The sequence below is a fragment of the Triticum urartu genome, chromosome 2, assembly GCF_003073215.2.
Source record: "Triticum urartu cultivar G1812 chromosome 2, Tu2.1, whole genome shotgun sequence".
In the NCBI taxonomy this organism is placed as follows: domain Eukaryota; kingdom Viridiplantae; phylum Streptophyta; class Magnoliopsida; order Poales; family Poaceae; genus Triticum; species Triticum urartu.
In genome coordinates, this window is record NC_053023.1 from 634,420,022 (window position 1) to 634,438,355 (window position 18,334).

An 18,334-nucleotide genomic window follows, 5' to 3' on the forward strand; every position below is an offset into this window, starting at 1 on the left:
TGTTGAACTTCCAAAGGACGAGAGCATGATGCCAGGGAAATCCATAATGGTTTGTTAAATTACTGTTTGCATTGATTATTTGTTCCCTCTTAATTTGCTATGTTCAAGGCAATTGAATTTCTGTTTCCTGCAAAAAAAAAAGGTAACTGCATTTTTGTCCCCCCCCCCCCCCCCCCAAAAAAATGCAATTTGAGTTTCTACTTCATGGTCAACAATTAAACATAGCATATATAGATTTATCTAGGGGTATGACATTTTTTTATTATTCTCAACCAATTGTAAGTATGGCAACAATGGCTTATCGGTAAGCATTTTGTATAGATTAACTCCCACGAAAATACGAGAAGTTAAAAAAACATAAATCAATGGATATATAGATGTACCATTTCTACTTTGAATGAAATGAAAAACAATAATTTGGTGTCTGCCCATATAAAAAATTCAACAAAACCAACACATAGATTTTCTTCTCACCACATAGAAGTATTCAACATAATGCACAAATAAGGCGTGTTTTTCTTGTTTCTAGAGATTTTTTACATTCTTCGACTGCTTAATCGATGGAGGACACTTCAGATGTGGGGGGACGGGCTGTGTACGCGTGTGGTGTGGTGTGTGTGTGTGTTGCATTTTCATTGTAATTTGGATTCCGGGTCAACAACACGTTCTATCGGGTGGTAGTTCCTGTTTTATCTTTTTTTTTGAGGGAGTGCCTGTTTTATCAGGTATATCATGCAGGGGGTAAGCGACCGTGTCACAAGATGTGACCACATGCTTGTGCTAATTGTTTACTTTCCAATTGTTTTTTGACTACTTACCTAATACTACTTTGTCCTATAATATAAGATATTTTTGCAAGGTAACATAATTTATAAAAACGTCTTACATTATGAGACGAAGAGAGTAGCATTTAGGTTATAAGCAAAAAAAGATGAGTTCAAATAAATACGTGTACCCCTAGACACATGCTCAATCGTCCAATGAATAAGTTGTATAGTTGTTGTAATTCACAATTTTCTCTATCTCACATGTATAAAGAGGCACAATGTATTACAACATACCAAAATGTAATAGAAAAGACCATATACAACTAAAGTATATTTACTTACACAAATAGACAAACAAATTACTTCCAAAACGAACTAAATAATCAAAAAATCATGCACATAATCCTTTCGGTCACCATAAACATAATTTTTGTGTGCCGGTCATAGAATAGATCACACATACTTTACCATTATCAGTAACAATCATATTTATCATATAGTTGAAGCAATCAGATAATCCTGATTTCAACACATGAATGTATCCACACCAAGCAATGGGAGTTCAACACGGCCCACCAGTAAATAAATACTCAGCAAAATGAATACACAAGACAGAGAAAAATCTTAGCAAAATATGCAACCATTTTTTGGACATCATACTATTGCACATGTATCCTCAACACCCAAAAACTAAATATTCAATTATCTCATACACCGGTGCCAAACCACCACAAAATTATGTGCATTAATCGCAATAGCTCTGTATCACTTTATCACAACCCAAATGCTGCTTGAGGCCACACTAGAATAATCTATGAATGACTACAACATGTTCGATCTTCTATTCGCAATGTGTACTTCCCACTTTGTAAAAATATATTGATAATGAGATGATTAAATCTATATTTTAAAATTTGCTTGCAGACATTATATTACTTGCCTTTGGCCCACTATATGGTTTTTGTCTTAAGTCCGAATTCGTCAATAAAAGAAAAGGGCAACCCAACATTACTACCATGTAGCACGTTTCACCATGATGCATCAACGGGGCGCGGCGTGCCGACGCGCGGGCTTTGCTAGTATTATCCTATGTATCAAATTGTTGTGCATTCGATAGGTGTACGAGCAGTTCCTATGCACCGTCTGATGTGTTAGTGAACAACATATGAACGGATTGTTGTAGTACCGGGCACTTGTTAGAATAAATTCGAAGCATATCATCGATTATTCGAGGACCAAGCAATCACACAAGCACAACACCGAGATTTGTTAATGAGGTTCACCGATATGGATACATCCCCGGGGCTTGACTACGGGCGCTCCTTCTCATGACATCATCACAATACCGTACACCGCCCACCCGGGCGCCGGCACATGCCGCCGGCTTTCCCTTGCGCGCCTGTGCTATTATGTTGCCATAGGTTACATCGTGTGTCTACCCCCGCTATATATGAGAGGCCTAGGATACAAGTGTCCTATTAGGACACAACTCCACATCCTATGTAAACACAATACAACTTCTAGTCCAACTGTAACCTACCTTGTACACAATATTTGACACAATTCTAACAAACTCCACCTTGGCGAATATTCTCCACCTCCTTGAATTCGTCAATGCGTCAAACTTCCATGTACATTGGACTTGAGTTTATCCCATGAGTACCGTTGCTACTCCAAAGACTCCATACGACTCCACTTGCAACTTGTAGTCCCTCCTTTTCTTGACCACAGTCAACACTCGAGCAAAATTAAGTTCCTTGTTACTCTAGTTTGTGCTCCCAACTTCCAGAGTATCCGTCCAACACCATCACACACTGATCACCGACCTGGGTGAAACTGAACAACTCACATATTGGGTGTCACACATAAGAGTTACTTGAACTCAACGCCACGGCTCCTTTCTTGACCGTCTGTCTGAAACTTGAAAGAATTTCATCGTTACTTGTAGTCATCCCGAGTCAAATTTGCAGTTGTCTCACCACATGTATGACCACCAGAGCCCTGGCCCGTCTCCATGCCCCGTGCATACCGCACGCCCCGCCGCTATTACCGCGTCGAGTCTCCGCTGTCCCGGTCGAGTCTCAAGGGTCACAAAACCACACCACTCAACCTCCACTGCAGAGTACCACCGATCACCACCGACCGATGACGAGTTTCACGCTTCCATCAGACCACTGGGCTCCAGTTCGAACTGCATGTCACTCACTTTTTCCGCTGAATAGGCTTCGATTCTATGGATCCTTACACCGTAGCCCCTCAATCCAGCTCCACCTTCAACATGACTCCATGGTAGATGATCAATCCACCCCTGCGCCTCGTCGACTTCAAGCTCCGTGTACACAGCACCTTGAATCAACCCCGCGCCATAGTCTTGTTGAAACCACACAAGCCTTCAGGCCCGCGCCACGTGTTTCCACGCCCCAGAAGTCGGTCACCATCAGCATCACGCTCCTATGTCGTCATCGCCAATCTCACCACCGTCTTCTGTACCAACCGACATGCGTCGATCCGTCAGATTGTCTAGTCCGACCCAGCCGAACTTGTCCGGCTGCATGACACGCTCAAGGCTCCCATAACGTCTTCGGCAAATTCTCATCCAACACATGATACTTCCATCTCAACCGTCATGACTTCCCGCAACGCCTTCAAGCATCCCTGTTGTGCCAACAAATCTTTCACTCTTATTTGTCATAACCAAAGGTTTTCAGTTCCGTTGAACTTCTCCACCTCAAACCTGATGCCCGATGACATCATAATTCTTTGTATGACTGACGATGTGAAAAATTATCCGAACTTTCCTCTCACGTGATGCTCAAGTACACAGCAAATCTGTACTACTAGCAAATTGCAACCAAAAACAACCTTCTGGTCTTCACGTGTGTAGCTCCCGTGCTCAACTCCAGATGCTAGCGCTGCCTTTTGTGTCAATTCCTTATGCACGTAGTGCTCCCGATGGATATGCCGCTTGATGGATTTTTCTTTCCGCTCAAATCGATTTGTTGCCTTGCGTCCAAAACAAAATCTCCTGAACTATCAATCGGATCTGCACCACAGCCCTTCCACGCAGCACCTAGTCAACTCCTTCATCGCCTGGTCCACAAGCACAACACGCACACCAGCTAGCCCCGCTGGGCCAGCCCACACCGCGCGCCTCCGTACTGCACCATGAGATTGAGTCGCACACGATTGCCTGGGTTGCCGCCTTCGCTGCGCGTCCATACGCATCGCCTGTACGCTCGCCCGATTGATGCACCGATCGATCGCCACACGTCAGTGCTGCCACAATAGGCACGCGTAGCCTTCCGCTGATCCAGTCTCGTCGAATCCTCTTTCGGTTGCTTTTTCCAATCTCGTCGAGAACCACGCCGTAGCCGGCTGCATCTCAACTCAATTCTTCCTCTGAATCAACGATCCACAACCTCCGAACAACCTAGCTCTGATACCACTTGTTAGAATAAATCCGAAGCATACCGTCAATCATCCGAGGACCAAACAATCACACAAGCACGACACCGAGATTTGTTAACGAGGTTCACCAATATGGATACATCCCCGGGGCTTGACTACGGGCGCCCCTTCCCATGACACCATCACAATACCGCACACCGCCCACCCGGGCGCCGGCACATGCCGCCGGCTCCCCCTTGCGCGCCTGTGTTATTATGTTGGCATAGGTTACATCGTGTGTCTACCCCCGCTATATATGAGAGGCCTAGGATACAAGTGTCCTATTAGGACACAACTCCACATCCTATGTAAACACAATACAACTCCTAGTCCAACTGTAACCTATCTTGTACACAATATTCGACACAATTCTAACACTTGTCGTACAGGAAGGATCGTGGCTACAGATAAAGTATTTTAATTGAAGTTGTACTGGATTAGTGGTAGACAACAACCAATGAACTTGCAACACTGCAAAGAAAAACTCAAACAAGCGTACAACACTGCATTTGTGTAATTGCACGGTCATGGGAGCACCAGTGCAAGATTTGTAGCGGCGGAGCCATTCCAAGATTTTGAAATTCGGAAGCTAGAATGACGTAGATTAAGAGAAGGAGCGGCGGTTGGAGGGTGCAAATAGGGGAGGAGCCCCAAAGGAGGGGGAGGGGGTAGAATGGTGGATTTTTTGAACATCGGTACAGACGCAAGCGCTCATACATACGCGCATACACTCACCCCTATGAATGCACACACGCACACCCTACCCCTATGAGCACCTCCCACTGAAAGCGCATCGCCAGAAATCCTGAAATAAATCCAGAAATAAATGCGAGCACCAAGACTTGAACCCTGGTGGACTGAGGATACCACTGTCCCTCTAATCATCCAACCACAGGTTGGTTTGCAGTAGAATGGTGGATTGTTTAGTTGATTCGCGTCTCGGTGAATAAATAGGCGTTGACATGTAGTTTTAATACTTTTTCATTCAAAACAAGAGTGAGGTGGTCGCTTGCTGGTTTGTTCAAGCAACATGTAGAGGCAAGCGTGAGGTTTGAGACTCCCTGATTGCATTATTCTTTACTCTTTTTTATGGTTTATGTTCTTCTTCCCAACTAGAGAGTCTGATGGATTCAGATGAATGAGGGAGACTGAAGGGCACTGGGTAATTAACTCTCCCAAGCTAGAAGGGTCTAGTGGGCCTAGATGGATGAGAGAGGTTGGGTAGAGTGGAGAATGAGGTCACCTCCACCTACAACACAAGGTAGTATTCCCCTCAAAAAAATTACAAGGTAGTAAAGAAAATAAATATAATACCAAATAATAATGGTTGACGTGTCGTGGTGTTATTGACCATTGGTGGATGCAGGATCGGGTTGAGCCCCGATCGAGCCCAGTTTGGAACACGTGCAATGGTGCAAATAGTGTTTAAGACTATCCATAATGGGGAATAAAAAAACTTGACCAGTAGGGGGAGAAGCCCTACTGATTTTTATTAAAGAAGAAGATGTGAGACCCGGTGTAAGAACCGAGGTTCGACTCGCGCCGGCTGGGTGGTAACACTACACCCTGACCACTGAGCTGAGAGCTCATCCACATAGTGGGGAGTATTAGACCAGTAACATGCTTACTATCTCTTTAGTGGGGAGTAACGTATGTATGGCATCATACAACTCTTTATTTATTATGTTCTAAACTCATCTTGTCTTGATGAGTGTGATGTTGCTCATAGTATGAGTAACTAACTATGTTACTACATGCCTCTCTTTTGTCATTAATTACTTGTCATGTCATCTATTTTGTCTAGATAAATATGATGTTATCATTTATGTTACTCTTGCCGTAGGTAGTCTAAAGTGCTAGTACAATCATCAAATAAACCTGCCATCCTGGCTCCTTTGTTTTCTTGCCAGTCTAGCATTCACACCTCTCTCAAATTGATTTGTCTACCACCACATGTTGGTATCCTTGCTTTGCTGCCCTATGTCCACCGGCGGAGCTTCAAGAGGGTAAAATCGTGTTGTGGCCCGCCCAACCCATGAGATTTTTTTTATCATACACCGAGCCCAGTCCATTGTAGAGCTTCAGCCTCGCTCGCTTGCATTCCCTTCACAAGTTTGCATCCTATATCGGCTTGCCCGGATCCCGTTCGCAAATCAGCACACAAAAGCTAGGGCAAAGATGCACAACCACATGAGATTCTCCAAAGAAAAAGGTGCACAACGACAAATGAGCGTGGAGCGGAGCCTAAGCACTGAGAGCCAGGGAGCAGCGCACTGTCACTGAGAACCAGCAGACAAAAGCAAGAAGCACCGCTGATCTGTTGCACAACGAGCACAGTTAATTCTCATTGTCAAAGTACCAAATTTTCCTACAGACTGTAGGCTAGATATCACTCTGAAATTCAATAAATTGACGATTCAACAAGCTGAAATTTAGGTACTACAAACAATTGACGAGTACAACTTAATGTTGAGCATGCCTGGTGGTAAAATGGCATGGCTTATTTTGTTCTCCATCTCGAGAAAGAAACGAAACAACAAAATCTCTCGACGGAGCCGAGCTCTCAGCAGTCAGCACCTCCCGCGCTTCTTCACTGGTTCCTACTCGTCACTTCCGGAAGCATACAGATCAGCGTCCTCCAAATCGTCGCTGTCGGAGTCGTCGTCGGAGTCCTCGTCGCAGGACATATCGAAGAAGTCGCCGCCGCCGCCGTCGTCGTCCTCCTCCTCCTCCTCCTTGCTGACCGTCTTCGTCTTCAGAGACCTGCCCGCGTAACCGCGCCGGGCACACAGAGCCGCCGCGGCAGCAGCAAAAGCTGGCTGGATGGATAATCGCGTGGTACCGTTGACCACCGCCGCGGCAGGCCAAAGAGGAGCCGCGCCAGTTGGGAGCCCCGGGCGGGTGGCCGACGCAGCGAAGCGCCGGCCGGCCATGGAAGCGAACCTTACGGCGGCGCGCTGCATGGCGTACGCCGTCGGCGCGTACGTGTGATGTGTGCTGTGGGTTGGTGCCTTGGTGGATGGTGGCGGCTAGGGTTTCGAGAGAGCTTTGGCACGGCTGGGCTTTTAATGGAGCGGGAGTGCGCGAGATGCGAGGCCTCGGGGCAAGATCGATAAACGTGGGCGCCCTGACCGCCGGGCCGGTAGTGCTGTCGGGCTTTGGAGGTGTAATTGGGCTTGGGCCTGAAACATTATTCAACTATGGAATGAAGTTTTTCTCAAAAAGAAAAAAACTATGGAATGAAGTATCTAAATCAGTTGAATGTTAAGTTCGCTGTTAAGTTCCCCTCAAAAAAAAGTTGAATGTTAAGTTTGTCTCAAAAAAAAAGTTGAAAGTTCAGTTTGTCTAAAAAAGATGTTGAATGCTAAGTTCCACTGGAAAAGACTTGGATGGTAAGCCTCATTAAAAAAAAGGTTGAATGGTGAGTGTACACTCAAAAGAAAAGTTGAATGGTGAGTGGTGCCCTGTTGACCATGAGGCGTCACACAATTTTGGCATGTGTACAAAACAGCAATGCTACACACACAGAATCTTTACAGGGTTGTTAGAGGTGCAATTTTTGATTTGGTGGGAGGGCACGTAAACATCTCGTAAAGCCGTGTGTGTTTAGCATTTTTGTGTACAAAATCCTTAGCTGATTTTGGTTTGTCTTCCTTGTCAACATTAGCCAAAGCATGGCAACTAAAGCAACCAAATATTTACTACATTTTTAATGAATTTGCTAAAGCTCGTGTGGCCAAATTTTAGAAAATACAGTCGGTATCTTAATAGTCTGATTTTGGTGATTTATGTCCATTCAAACTAAATGGTGGCGGATGCGAGCCTGAACCAAGCTGGAGACAAGAACGATGAGGTTTAGAGTGAGTGCCGATTACGATGGAGATTCATGGTTGCGGTGCAAGGGTTAGTTCATGGTAGGGAATTTGCGGTGAAGGGGATGAATTGAAGGGTAAAACCATCCCCGAGGTTACAGGTATAAGGGCATATTTATCCCTAAGTGGTTTTGGTGATTGATGACAATGCATTTGCGGACTGATCGTATGCATTGAGCATTTCAGATATCTCATGATTTAGGCACAAGACGATTCGTTGCCCCTCGGAGTCTAGTGAAGACGGAGTTTTCCCTACGTTTCTTTTTGGTGGATTTGAGTCGTAGGAAAGCCGTACTATTAAGAGGGGTCCGTGTTGGAAAGGTTTGGGTGGAATCATCATGTACACGTCTGTTCCTTTTGCACCCCTTTCCTTTGCACCTTTGGAGCAACCACCGTTTATCCGTGTGTCTGCAAAATGAAGGACTCCTAGTGTTTATTGTGTTGTGGCATGCGGTAGTACTGCTCATGGGAGCAGTAGTACCGCAGTGGCCCACGGTAGTACCAGCCGGGATAGCGGTAGTACCGCAGGCCCTTGCGGTAGTACCGTTCCCCGGGCGCGGTAGTACCGTGGCCTTGGGCCGGGCACAACAGCACGAGCGGAAGTAGGGGCGGATGTATTTTTTTACATCCGCGCCCTGCGCGGTAGTATCGCTCCCTGTGTGTGGTAGTACCGTGTCGGAGTTTTGCACAGATCGATACTCAGCGGAAGTAGCCACGGATGTATTTTTATTCGTCCGTGCCTTCCCAGCCCAGACAAACTCTGCTTTGCGGTAGTACCGCTCCGGCGGTTCTACCGCTCTTTGCTTCAACGCATCAGGGCTAGTCTAGCTCCTGCCACGCATGCGGTAGTACTGGAGTGCCCCGCGGTAGTACCGCATGCCCTTGCGGTAGTACCGCATGTCTGGTGTGGTAGTACCGCACGTCGCGCGCCGAGTAAGTGGATAACGGTTGGATTTGTCCTATCACTATAAAAGGGGAGTCTTCTTCTCCGAGTTGACTACCTCTTTCATCCCTAAGCTCCATTGTTACTCTAAGCTCCATTTTCGCCCGATCTCTCTCCCTGGCCAATCAAACTTGTTGATTTTCTAGGGTCTGGTTGAGAAGGCTCCGATCTGTACTTTCACCAAGAGAAATTTGATTTCCCCCACTAATCCCCTGCGGATCTTGTTACTCTTTGGTGTTTGAGCACCCTAGACGGTTGAGATCACCGTGGAGCCATATTCCATTGTGGTGAAGCTTTGTGGTGTCATTGGGAGCCTCCAATTAAGTTGTGGAGATTGCCCCAACCTTGTTTGTAAAGGTCCGGCCGCCGCCTCCAAGGACACCAATAGTGGAATCACGACATCTCGCATTGTGTGAGGGCGTGAGGAGAATACGGTGGCCCTAGTGGCTTCTTGGGGAGCATTCTGCCTCCACACTGCTCCAACGGAGACGTACTTCCTCTCAAAGGGAAGGAACTTCGGTAACACATCCTCGTCTCCACCGGCTCTACTCTTGGTTATCTCGTACCTTTTACTTGTGCAAGCTTACTTTGTGTTGCATCCCTTGCTTGCTTGTGTGCTTGTTGTTGTTGCATCATATAGGTTGCTCACCTAGTTGCATATCTAGACAAACCTACTTTGATGCAAGATTTAAATTGTTAAAGAAAAGCTAAAAATTGTTAGTTGCCTATTCACCCCCCCCTCTAGTCAACTATATTGATCCTTTCAACTGGCTTGGCCAAGGTGCGATGGTAGGACCAGTGGTTGTAGCCCTTAGATGACAATGGGTTAGGGAAGAAGATTGGCAGAGGTGGTGGCTAAAGGTAGAAGAAAGAAAACAATGGATTTGGATCTGTTACCTATTAAAATCAACAATATGTGAATTTTCTGGCCAATAACATATAGGTAGTCCCAAATTTATAGTTTATATGAAGTTGATTTGGCCTTAAAACTCAAATTCAATTAGGGAAGTACCAAAAAATTCAACTCCTACCTGATAGTGGTGTTTAGAAATTGAGTTAACGTAATATTCAAAATGTTAGTTATATTCAAAATGTAAGTTAATGTTCCATGTCCAATGTTCACATACTAGCTACTTCCATGATGTCTACTACACAACCTTCTTCTTGTAGACGTTGTTGGGCCTCCAAGTGCAGAGGTTTGTAGGACAGTAGCAAATTTCCCTCAAGTGGATGACCTAAGGTTTATCAATCCGTAGGAGGCGTAGGATGAAGATGGTCTCTCTCAAGCAACCCTGCAACCAAATAACAAAGAGTCTCTTGTGTCCCCAACACACCCAATACAATGGTAAATTGTATAGGTGCACTAGTTCGGCGAAGAGATGGTGATACAAGTGCAATATGGAAGGTAGATAAAACTACCGCCATGCTCTAAAAGATATAAGTGAAGCACTTAGAGCAAACAACAAACTACTCCGAAGGATATAAGTGAAGATCAATGAGTAGTCGAATAATTATGCAACTATGTGAAGACTCTCCCATTTAATAATTTCAGATCTTGGTACTTTATTCAAACAGCAAGCAAAACTAAAGAAAATAAAATGACGCTCCAAGCAAAACACATATCATGTGGCGAATAAAAATATAGCTCCAAGTAAAGTTATCGATGAACGAAGACGAAAGAGGGGATGCCTTCCGGGGCATCCCCAAGCTTAGGCTCTTGGCTATCCTTGAATATTACCTTGGGGTGACTTGGGCATCCCCAATCTTAGGCTCTTGCCACTCCTTATTCCATAGTCCATCGAATCCTTCCCCAAAACTTGAAAACTTCACAACACAAAACTTAACAGAAAACTCGTAAGCTCCGTTAGCGAAAGGAAACAAAACACTACTTCAAGGTACTGTAATGAACTCATTCTTAATTTATATTGGTGTTAAACCTACTGTATTCCAACTTATCTATGGTTCATACCCTCCGATACTACTCATAGATTCATCAAAATAAGCAAACAACACATAGAAAACATAATCTGTCAAAAACAGAACAGTCTGTAGTAATCTGGATCAAACGTATATTTCTGGAACCCCAAAAATTCTAAAATAAATTGATGGACCTGAGGAATTTATCTATTAATCATATTCAAAAAGAATTAACTAAATAGCACTCTCCAAATAAAAATGGCAGCAATTCTCGTGAGCGCTAAAGTTTCTGTTTTTGACAGCATGATCAACAAGACTTTCCCCAAGTCTTCCCAAAGGTTCTACTTGGCACAAACACTAATTAAAAGCATAAAACCACATCTAAACAGAGGCTATATGAATTATTTATTACTAATCTGGAAAAAAGTAAAGAACAAGAATAAAATTGGGTTGCCTCCCAACAAGCGCTATCGTTTAACGCCCCTAGCTAGGCATGATGATTTCAATGATGCTCACATGAAGGATAAGAATTGTAACATAAAGAGAGAATCATGAAGAATATGACTAGCACATTTAAGTCTAACCCACTTCCTATGCATAGGGATTTTGTGAGAAAACAACTTATGGGAACAAGAATCAACTTGCATAGGAAGGTAAAACAAGCATAAATTCAAAAATTTAAGCACATAGAGAGGAAACTTGATATTATTGCAATTCCTACAAGCATATATTCCTCCATCAAGCATAAATTCAAAATTTTAAGCACATAGAGAGGAAACTTGATATTATTGCAATTCCTACAAGCATATATTCCTCCATCATAATAATTTTCAGTAGCATCATGAATGAATTCAACAATATAACCAGCACCTAAAGCATTATTTTCATGATGCACAAGCATAGAATTTTTATTACTCTCCACATAAGCAAATTTCTTCTCATGAATAGTAGTGGGAGCAAACTCAACAAAATAACTATTATGTGAGGCATAATCCAATTGAAAACTAAAATCATGATGACAAGTTTCATGGATATCATTATTCTTAATAGCATACAAGTCATCACAATAATCATCATAGATAGCAACTTTGTTCTCATAATCAATTGGAACCTCTTCCGGAATAGTGGATTCATCACAAAATAAAGTTCTGACCTCTCCAAATCCACTTTCATCAATATAATCATCATAAATAGAAGGCATGCTTTCATCATAATAAATTTGCTCATCAAAACTTGGGGGACACAAAGTATCATCTTCATCAAACATAGCTTCCCCAAGCTTGTGGCTTTGCATATCATTAGCATCATGGATATTCAAGGAATTCATACTAACAACATTGCAATCATGCTCATCATTCAAAGATTTAGTGCCAAACATTTTATAGACTTCTTCCTCTAGCACTTGAGCACAATTATCCTTTCCATCATACTCACGAAAGATATTAAAAAGATGAAGCGTATGAGACAAACTCAATTCCAATTTTTTGTAATTTTCTTTTATAAACTAAACTAGTGATAAAACAAGAAACTAAAAGACTCGATTGCAAGATCTAAAGATATACCTTCAAGCACTCACCTCCCCGGCAATGGTGCCAGGAAAGAGCTTAGTTGACGGGGTGTGAGTGCCGCTTACCTAGACTCCCTGGCAATGGCGCCAGAAAAGAGTTTGATGTCTACTACACAACCTTCTTCTTGTAGACGTTGTTGGGCCTCCAAGTGCAGAGGTTTGTAGGACAGTAGCAAATTTTCCTCAAGTGGATGACCTAAGGTTTATCAATCCGTAGGAGGCGTAGGATGAAGATGGTCTCTCTCAAGCAACCCTGCAACCAAATAACAAAGAGTCTCTTGTGTCCCCAACACACCCAATACAATGGTAAATTGTATAGGTGCACTAGTTCGGCGAAGAGATAGTGAAACAAGTGGTATATGGATAGTGGATAAAGGTATTTGTAATCTGAAATAATAAAAACAGCAAGGTAGCAAGTGATAAAAGTGAGCGTAAACGGTATTGCAATGATAGGAAATAAGGCCTAGGGTTCATACTTTTGCTAGTGTAAGTTCCCTCAACAATACTAACATAATTGGATCACATAACTAACCCTCAACATGCAACAAAGCGTCACTCCAAAGTCACTAATAGCGGAGAACGAACGAAGAGATTATGGTAGGGTACGAAACCACCTCAAAGTTATTCTTTCCAATCAATCCGTTGGGCTATTCCTATAAGTGTCACAAACAGCCCTAGAGTTCGTACTAGAATAACACCTTAAGACACAAATCAACCAAAACCCTAATGTCACCTAGATACTCCATTGTCACCTCAAGTATCCGTGGGTATGATTATACGATATGCGTCACACAATCTCAGATTCATCTATTCAACCAACACAAAGGACCTCAAAGAGTGCCCCAAAGTTCTATCGGAGAATCACGACGAAAACGTGTGCCAACCCCTATGCATAGGTTCATGGGCGGAACCCGCAAGTTGATCACCAAAACATACATCAAGTGGATCAATAGAATACCCCATTGTCACCACGGGTATCCCACGCAAGACATACATCAAGTGTTCTCAAATCTTTAAAGACTCAATCCGATAAGATAACTTCAAAGGGGAAAATCAATTCATTACAAGAGAGAACAGGGGGAGGAGAAACATAAGATCCAAGTATAATAGCAAAGCTCGCGATACATCAAGATCGTGCCAAATCAAGAACCCGAGAGAGAGATCAAACACATAGCTACTGGTACATACCCTCAGCCCCGAGGGAGAACTACTCCCTCCTCGTCATGGAGAGCACCGGGATGATGAAGATGGCCACCGGAGAAGGATTCCCCCTCCGGCAGGGTGCCGGAACGGGTCTAGATTGGCTTTCGGTGGCTACAGAGCCTTGTGGCGGCGGAACTCCCGATCTATTCTCTGTTCTGGAAGTTTTAGGGTACGACGATATATATGGGTGCAGGAAGTACGTCGAAGGAGCCACGGGGGCCCCACGAGGCAGGGGGCGCGCCCTAGGGGGGGTGGGCGCGCCCCCCACCCTCGTGGGCAGCCCGTGTCTCCCCTGACGTGCACTCCAAGTTCCCTGGGTTGCTTTCCTTCCAAAAATAACTTCTCTAGTTGATTTCGTTCCGTTTCGACTCCGTCTGATATTCCTTTTCTTCAAAACACTCAAATAGGCATAAAACAGCAAATCTGGGCTGGGCCTCCGGTTAATAGGTTAGTCCCAAAAGTAATATAAAAGTGGATAATAAAGCCCAATAATGCCCAAAACAGTAGATAATATAGCATGGAGCAATCAAAAATTATAGATACGTTGGAGACGTATCAAGCTGTTGGGGAACGTAGTAATTTCAAAAAATTTCCTACGCACACGCAAGATCATGGTGATGCATATCAACGAGAGGGGAGAGTGTTGTCTACGTACCCTCGTAGCCCGGAAGCGGAAGCGTTAGCACAACGCGGTTGATGTAGTCGTACGTCTTCACGGCCCGACCGATCAAGCACCGAAACTACGACACCTCTGAGTTCTAGCACACGTTCAGCTCGATGACGATCCCCGGACTCCGATCCAGCAAAGTGTCGAGGAAGAGTTCCGTCAGCACGACGGTGTGGTGACGATCTTGATGTTCTACCGTCGCAGGGCTTCGCCTAAGCACCGCTTGTTGGAAATATGCCCTAGAGGCAATAATAAAAGGATTATTATTATATTTCCTTGTTCATGATAATTGTCTTTTATTCATGCTATAATTGTGTTATCCGGAAATCATAATACATGTGTGAATACATAGACACCAACATGTCCCTAGTAAGCCTCTAGTTGACTAGCTCGTTGATCAACAGATAGTCATGGTTTCCTGACTATGGACATTGGATGTCATTGATAACGAGATCACATCATTAGGAGAATGATGTGATGGACAAGACCCAATCCTAAACATAGCACAAGATCGTATAGTTCGTTTGCTAGAGTTTTTCCAATGTCAAGTATCTTTTCCTTAGACCATGAGATCGTGTAACTCCCGGATACCGTATGAGTGCTCTGGGTGTACCAAACGTCACAACGTAACTGGGTGACTATAAAGGTATACTACGGGTATCTCCGAAAGTGTCTGTTGGGTTTACACGGATCAAGATTGGGATTTGTCACTCCGTATGACGGAGAGGTATCTCTGGGCCCACTCGGTAATGCATCATCACAATGAGCTCAAAGTGACCAAGTGTCTGGTCACGGGATCATGCATTACGGTATGAGTAAAGTGACTTGCCGGTAACGAGATTGAACGAGGTATTGGGATACCGACGATCGAATCTCGGGCAAGTAACGTACCGATTGACAAAGGGAATTGTATACGGGGTTGCTTGAATCCTCGACATCGTGGTTCATCCGATGAGATCATCGAGGAGCATGTGGGAGCCAACATGGGTATCCATATCCCGCTGTTGGTTATTGACCGAAGAGCCATCTCGGTGTTGGGGAACGTTGTAGAAAACAAAAATTTTCCTACGGTTTCACCAAGATCCATCTAGGAGTTCATCTAGCAACGAGTGATCGGATTGCATCTACATACCTTTGTAGATCACGCGCGGAAGCGTTCAAAGAACGGGGATGAGGAAGGCGTACTCGACGTGATCCAAATCACCAGAGATCCTAGCGCCGAACGGACGGCACCTCCGTGTTCAACACACGTACGGTCAGCGTGATGTCTCCTTCTTCTTGATCCAGCAAGGGAAGGAGAGGTTGAGGAAGATGGCTCCAACAGCAGCACGACGACGTGGTGGTGGTGGAGCTGCAGTACTCCGTCAGGGCTTCGCCAAGCTCTACGGAGGAGGAGGAGGTGTTGGAGAGGGAGAGGGGGGCGCCAGGGCTTAGGTGTGGCTGCCCTCCCTTCCCCCCACTATATATAGGGCCAAGGGAGAGGGGGGGCGCAGCCTTGGCCCTTCCTCCAAGGAAGGGTGCGGCCAGGGAGGAGTCCATCCTCCCCAAGGCACCTAGGAGGTGCCTTCCCCCTTTAGGACTCTTCCTTTCCCTTATCTCTTGGCGCATGGGCCTCTTGGGGCTGGTGCCCTTGGCCCATATAGGCCAAGGCGCACACCCCTACAGCCCATGTGGCCCCCCGGGGCAGGTGGACCCCCTTGGTGGACCCCCGGACCCCTTTCGGCACTCCCGGTACAATACCGATAATGCGTGAAACCTTTCCGGCGACCAAAACAAGACTTCCCATATATAATTCTTTACCTCCGGACCATTCCGGAACTCCTTGTGACGCCCTGGATCTCATCCGGGACTCCGAACAACATTCGGGTTACTGCATATACATATCCCTACAACCCTAGCGTCACCGAACCTTAAGTGTGTAGACCCTACGGGTTCGGGACACATGTAGACATGACCTAGATCGCTCTCCGGTCAATAACCAACAACGGGATATGGATACCCATGTTGGCTCCCACATGCTCCTCGATGATCTCATCGGATGAACCACGATGTCGAGGATTCAAGCAACCCCGTATACAATTCCCTTCGTCAATCGGTATGTTACTTGCCCGAGATTCGATCGTCGGTATCCCAATACCTCGTTCAATCTCGTTACCGGCAAGTCACTTTACTCGTACCGTAATGCATGATCCCATGACCAGACACTTGGTCACTTTGAGCTCATTATGATGATGCATTACCGAGTGGGCCCAGTGATACCTCTCCGTCATACGGAGTGACAAATCCCAGTCTTGATCCGTGTCAACCCAACAAACACTTTCGGAGATACCCGTAGTATACCTTTATAGTCACCCAGTTACGTTGTGACGTTTGGTACACCCAAAGCACTCCTACGGTATCCGGGAGTTACACGATCTCATGGTCTAAGGAAAAGATACTTGACATTGGAAAACTCTAGCAAACGAACTATACGATCTTGTGCTATGTTTAGGATTGGGTCTTGTCCGTCACATCATTCTCCTAATGATGTGATCTCGTTATCAATGACATCCAATGTCCATAGTCAGGAAACCATGACTATCTGTTGATCAACGAGCTAGTCAACTAGAGGCTTACTAGGGACATGTTGGTGTCTAAGTATTCACACATGTATTACGATTTCCGGATAACACAATTATAGCATGAATAAAAGACAATTATCATGAACAAGGAAATATAATAATAATCCTTTTATTATTGCCTCTAGGGCATATTTCCAACAGTCTCCCACTTGCACTAGAGTCAATAATCTAGTTACATTGTGATGAATCGAACACCCATGGAATTCTGGTGTTGATCATGTTTTGCTCTAGGGAGAGGTTTAGTCAACGGATCTGCTACATTCAGGTCCGTATGTACTTTACAAATATCTATGTCTCCATCTTGAACATTTTCACAAATGGAGTTGAAGCGACGCTTAATGTGCCTTGTCTTCTTGTGAAACCTGGGCTCCTTGGCAAGTGCAATAGCTCCAGTGTTGTCACATAAGAGCTTGATCGGCCCCGACGCATTGGGTATGACTCCTAGGTCAGTGATGAACTCCTTCACCCAAATTGCTTCATGCGCTGCCTCCGAGGCTGCCATGTACTCCGCTTCACATGTAGATCCCGCCATGAGGCTCTGCTTGCAACTGCACCAGCTTACTGCCCCACCATTCAAAATATACACGTATCCGGTTTGTGACTTAGAGTCATCCAGCTCTGTGTCGAAGCTAGCGTCGACGTAACCCTTTACGACGAGCTCTTCATCACCTCCATAAACGAGAAAAATTTCCTTAGTCCTTTTCAGGTACTTCAGGATATTCTTGACCGCTGTCCAGTGTTCCTTGCCGGGATTACTTTGGTACCTTCCTACCAAACTTACGGCAAGGTTTACATCAGGTCTAGTACACAGCATGGCATACATAATAGAACCTATGGCCGAGGCATAGGGGATGACACTCATCTCTTCTATATCTTCTGCCGTGGTCGGACATTGAGCTGAGCTCAATTTCACACCTTGTAACACAGGTAAGAACCCCTTCTTAGACTGATCCATATTGAACTTCTTCAATATCTTATCAAGGTATGTGCTTTGTGAAAGACCTATGAGGCGTCTTGATCTATCTCTATAGATCTTGATGCCTAATATATAAGCAGCTTCTCCAAGGTCCTTCATTGAAAAACTCTTATTCAAGTAGGCCTTAATGCTGTCCAAGAGTTCTATATCATTTCCCATCAAAAGTATGTCATCTACATATAATATGAGAAATGCTACAGAGCTCCCACTCACTTTCTTGTAAACGCAGGCTTCTCCATAAGTCTGTGTAAACCTAAACGCTTTGATCATCTCATCAAAGCGAATGTTCCAACTGCGAGATGCTTGCACCAGCCCATAAATCGAGCGTTGGAGCTTGCACACCTTGTTAGCATT

The 18,334-nt window shown here is 44.7% G+C and overlaps 1 protein-coding gene across 1 annotated transcript; it reads right to left on the reverse strand.

Moving 5' to 3' along the window:
• Positions 1 to 6,603: 6,603 nt before the first annotated feature.
• On the reverse strand, positions 6,604 to 7,282 carry LOC125533831. The gene has a single exon (XM_048697169.1). It carries the CDS (start codon positions 7,175 to 7,177, stop codon positions 6,815 to 6,817), a length of 363 nt encoding a protein of 120 aa, XP_048553126.1. The 5' UTR covers positions 7,178 to 7,282; the 3' UTR covers positions 6,604 to 6,814.
• Between the last annotated feature and the right edge of the window lie 11,052 nt (positions 7,283 to 18,334).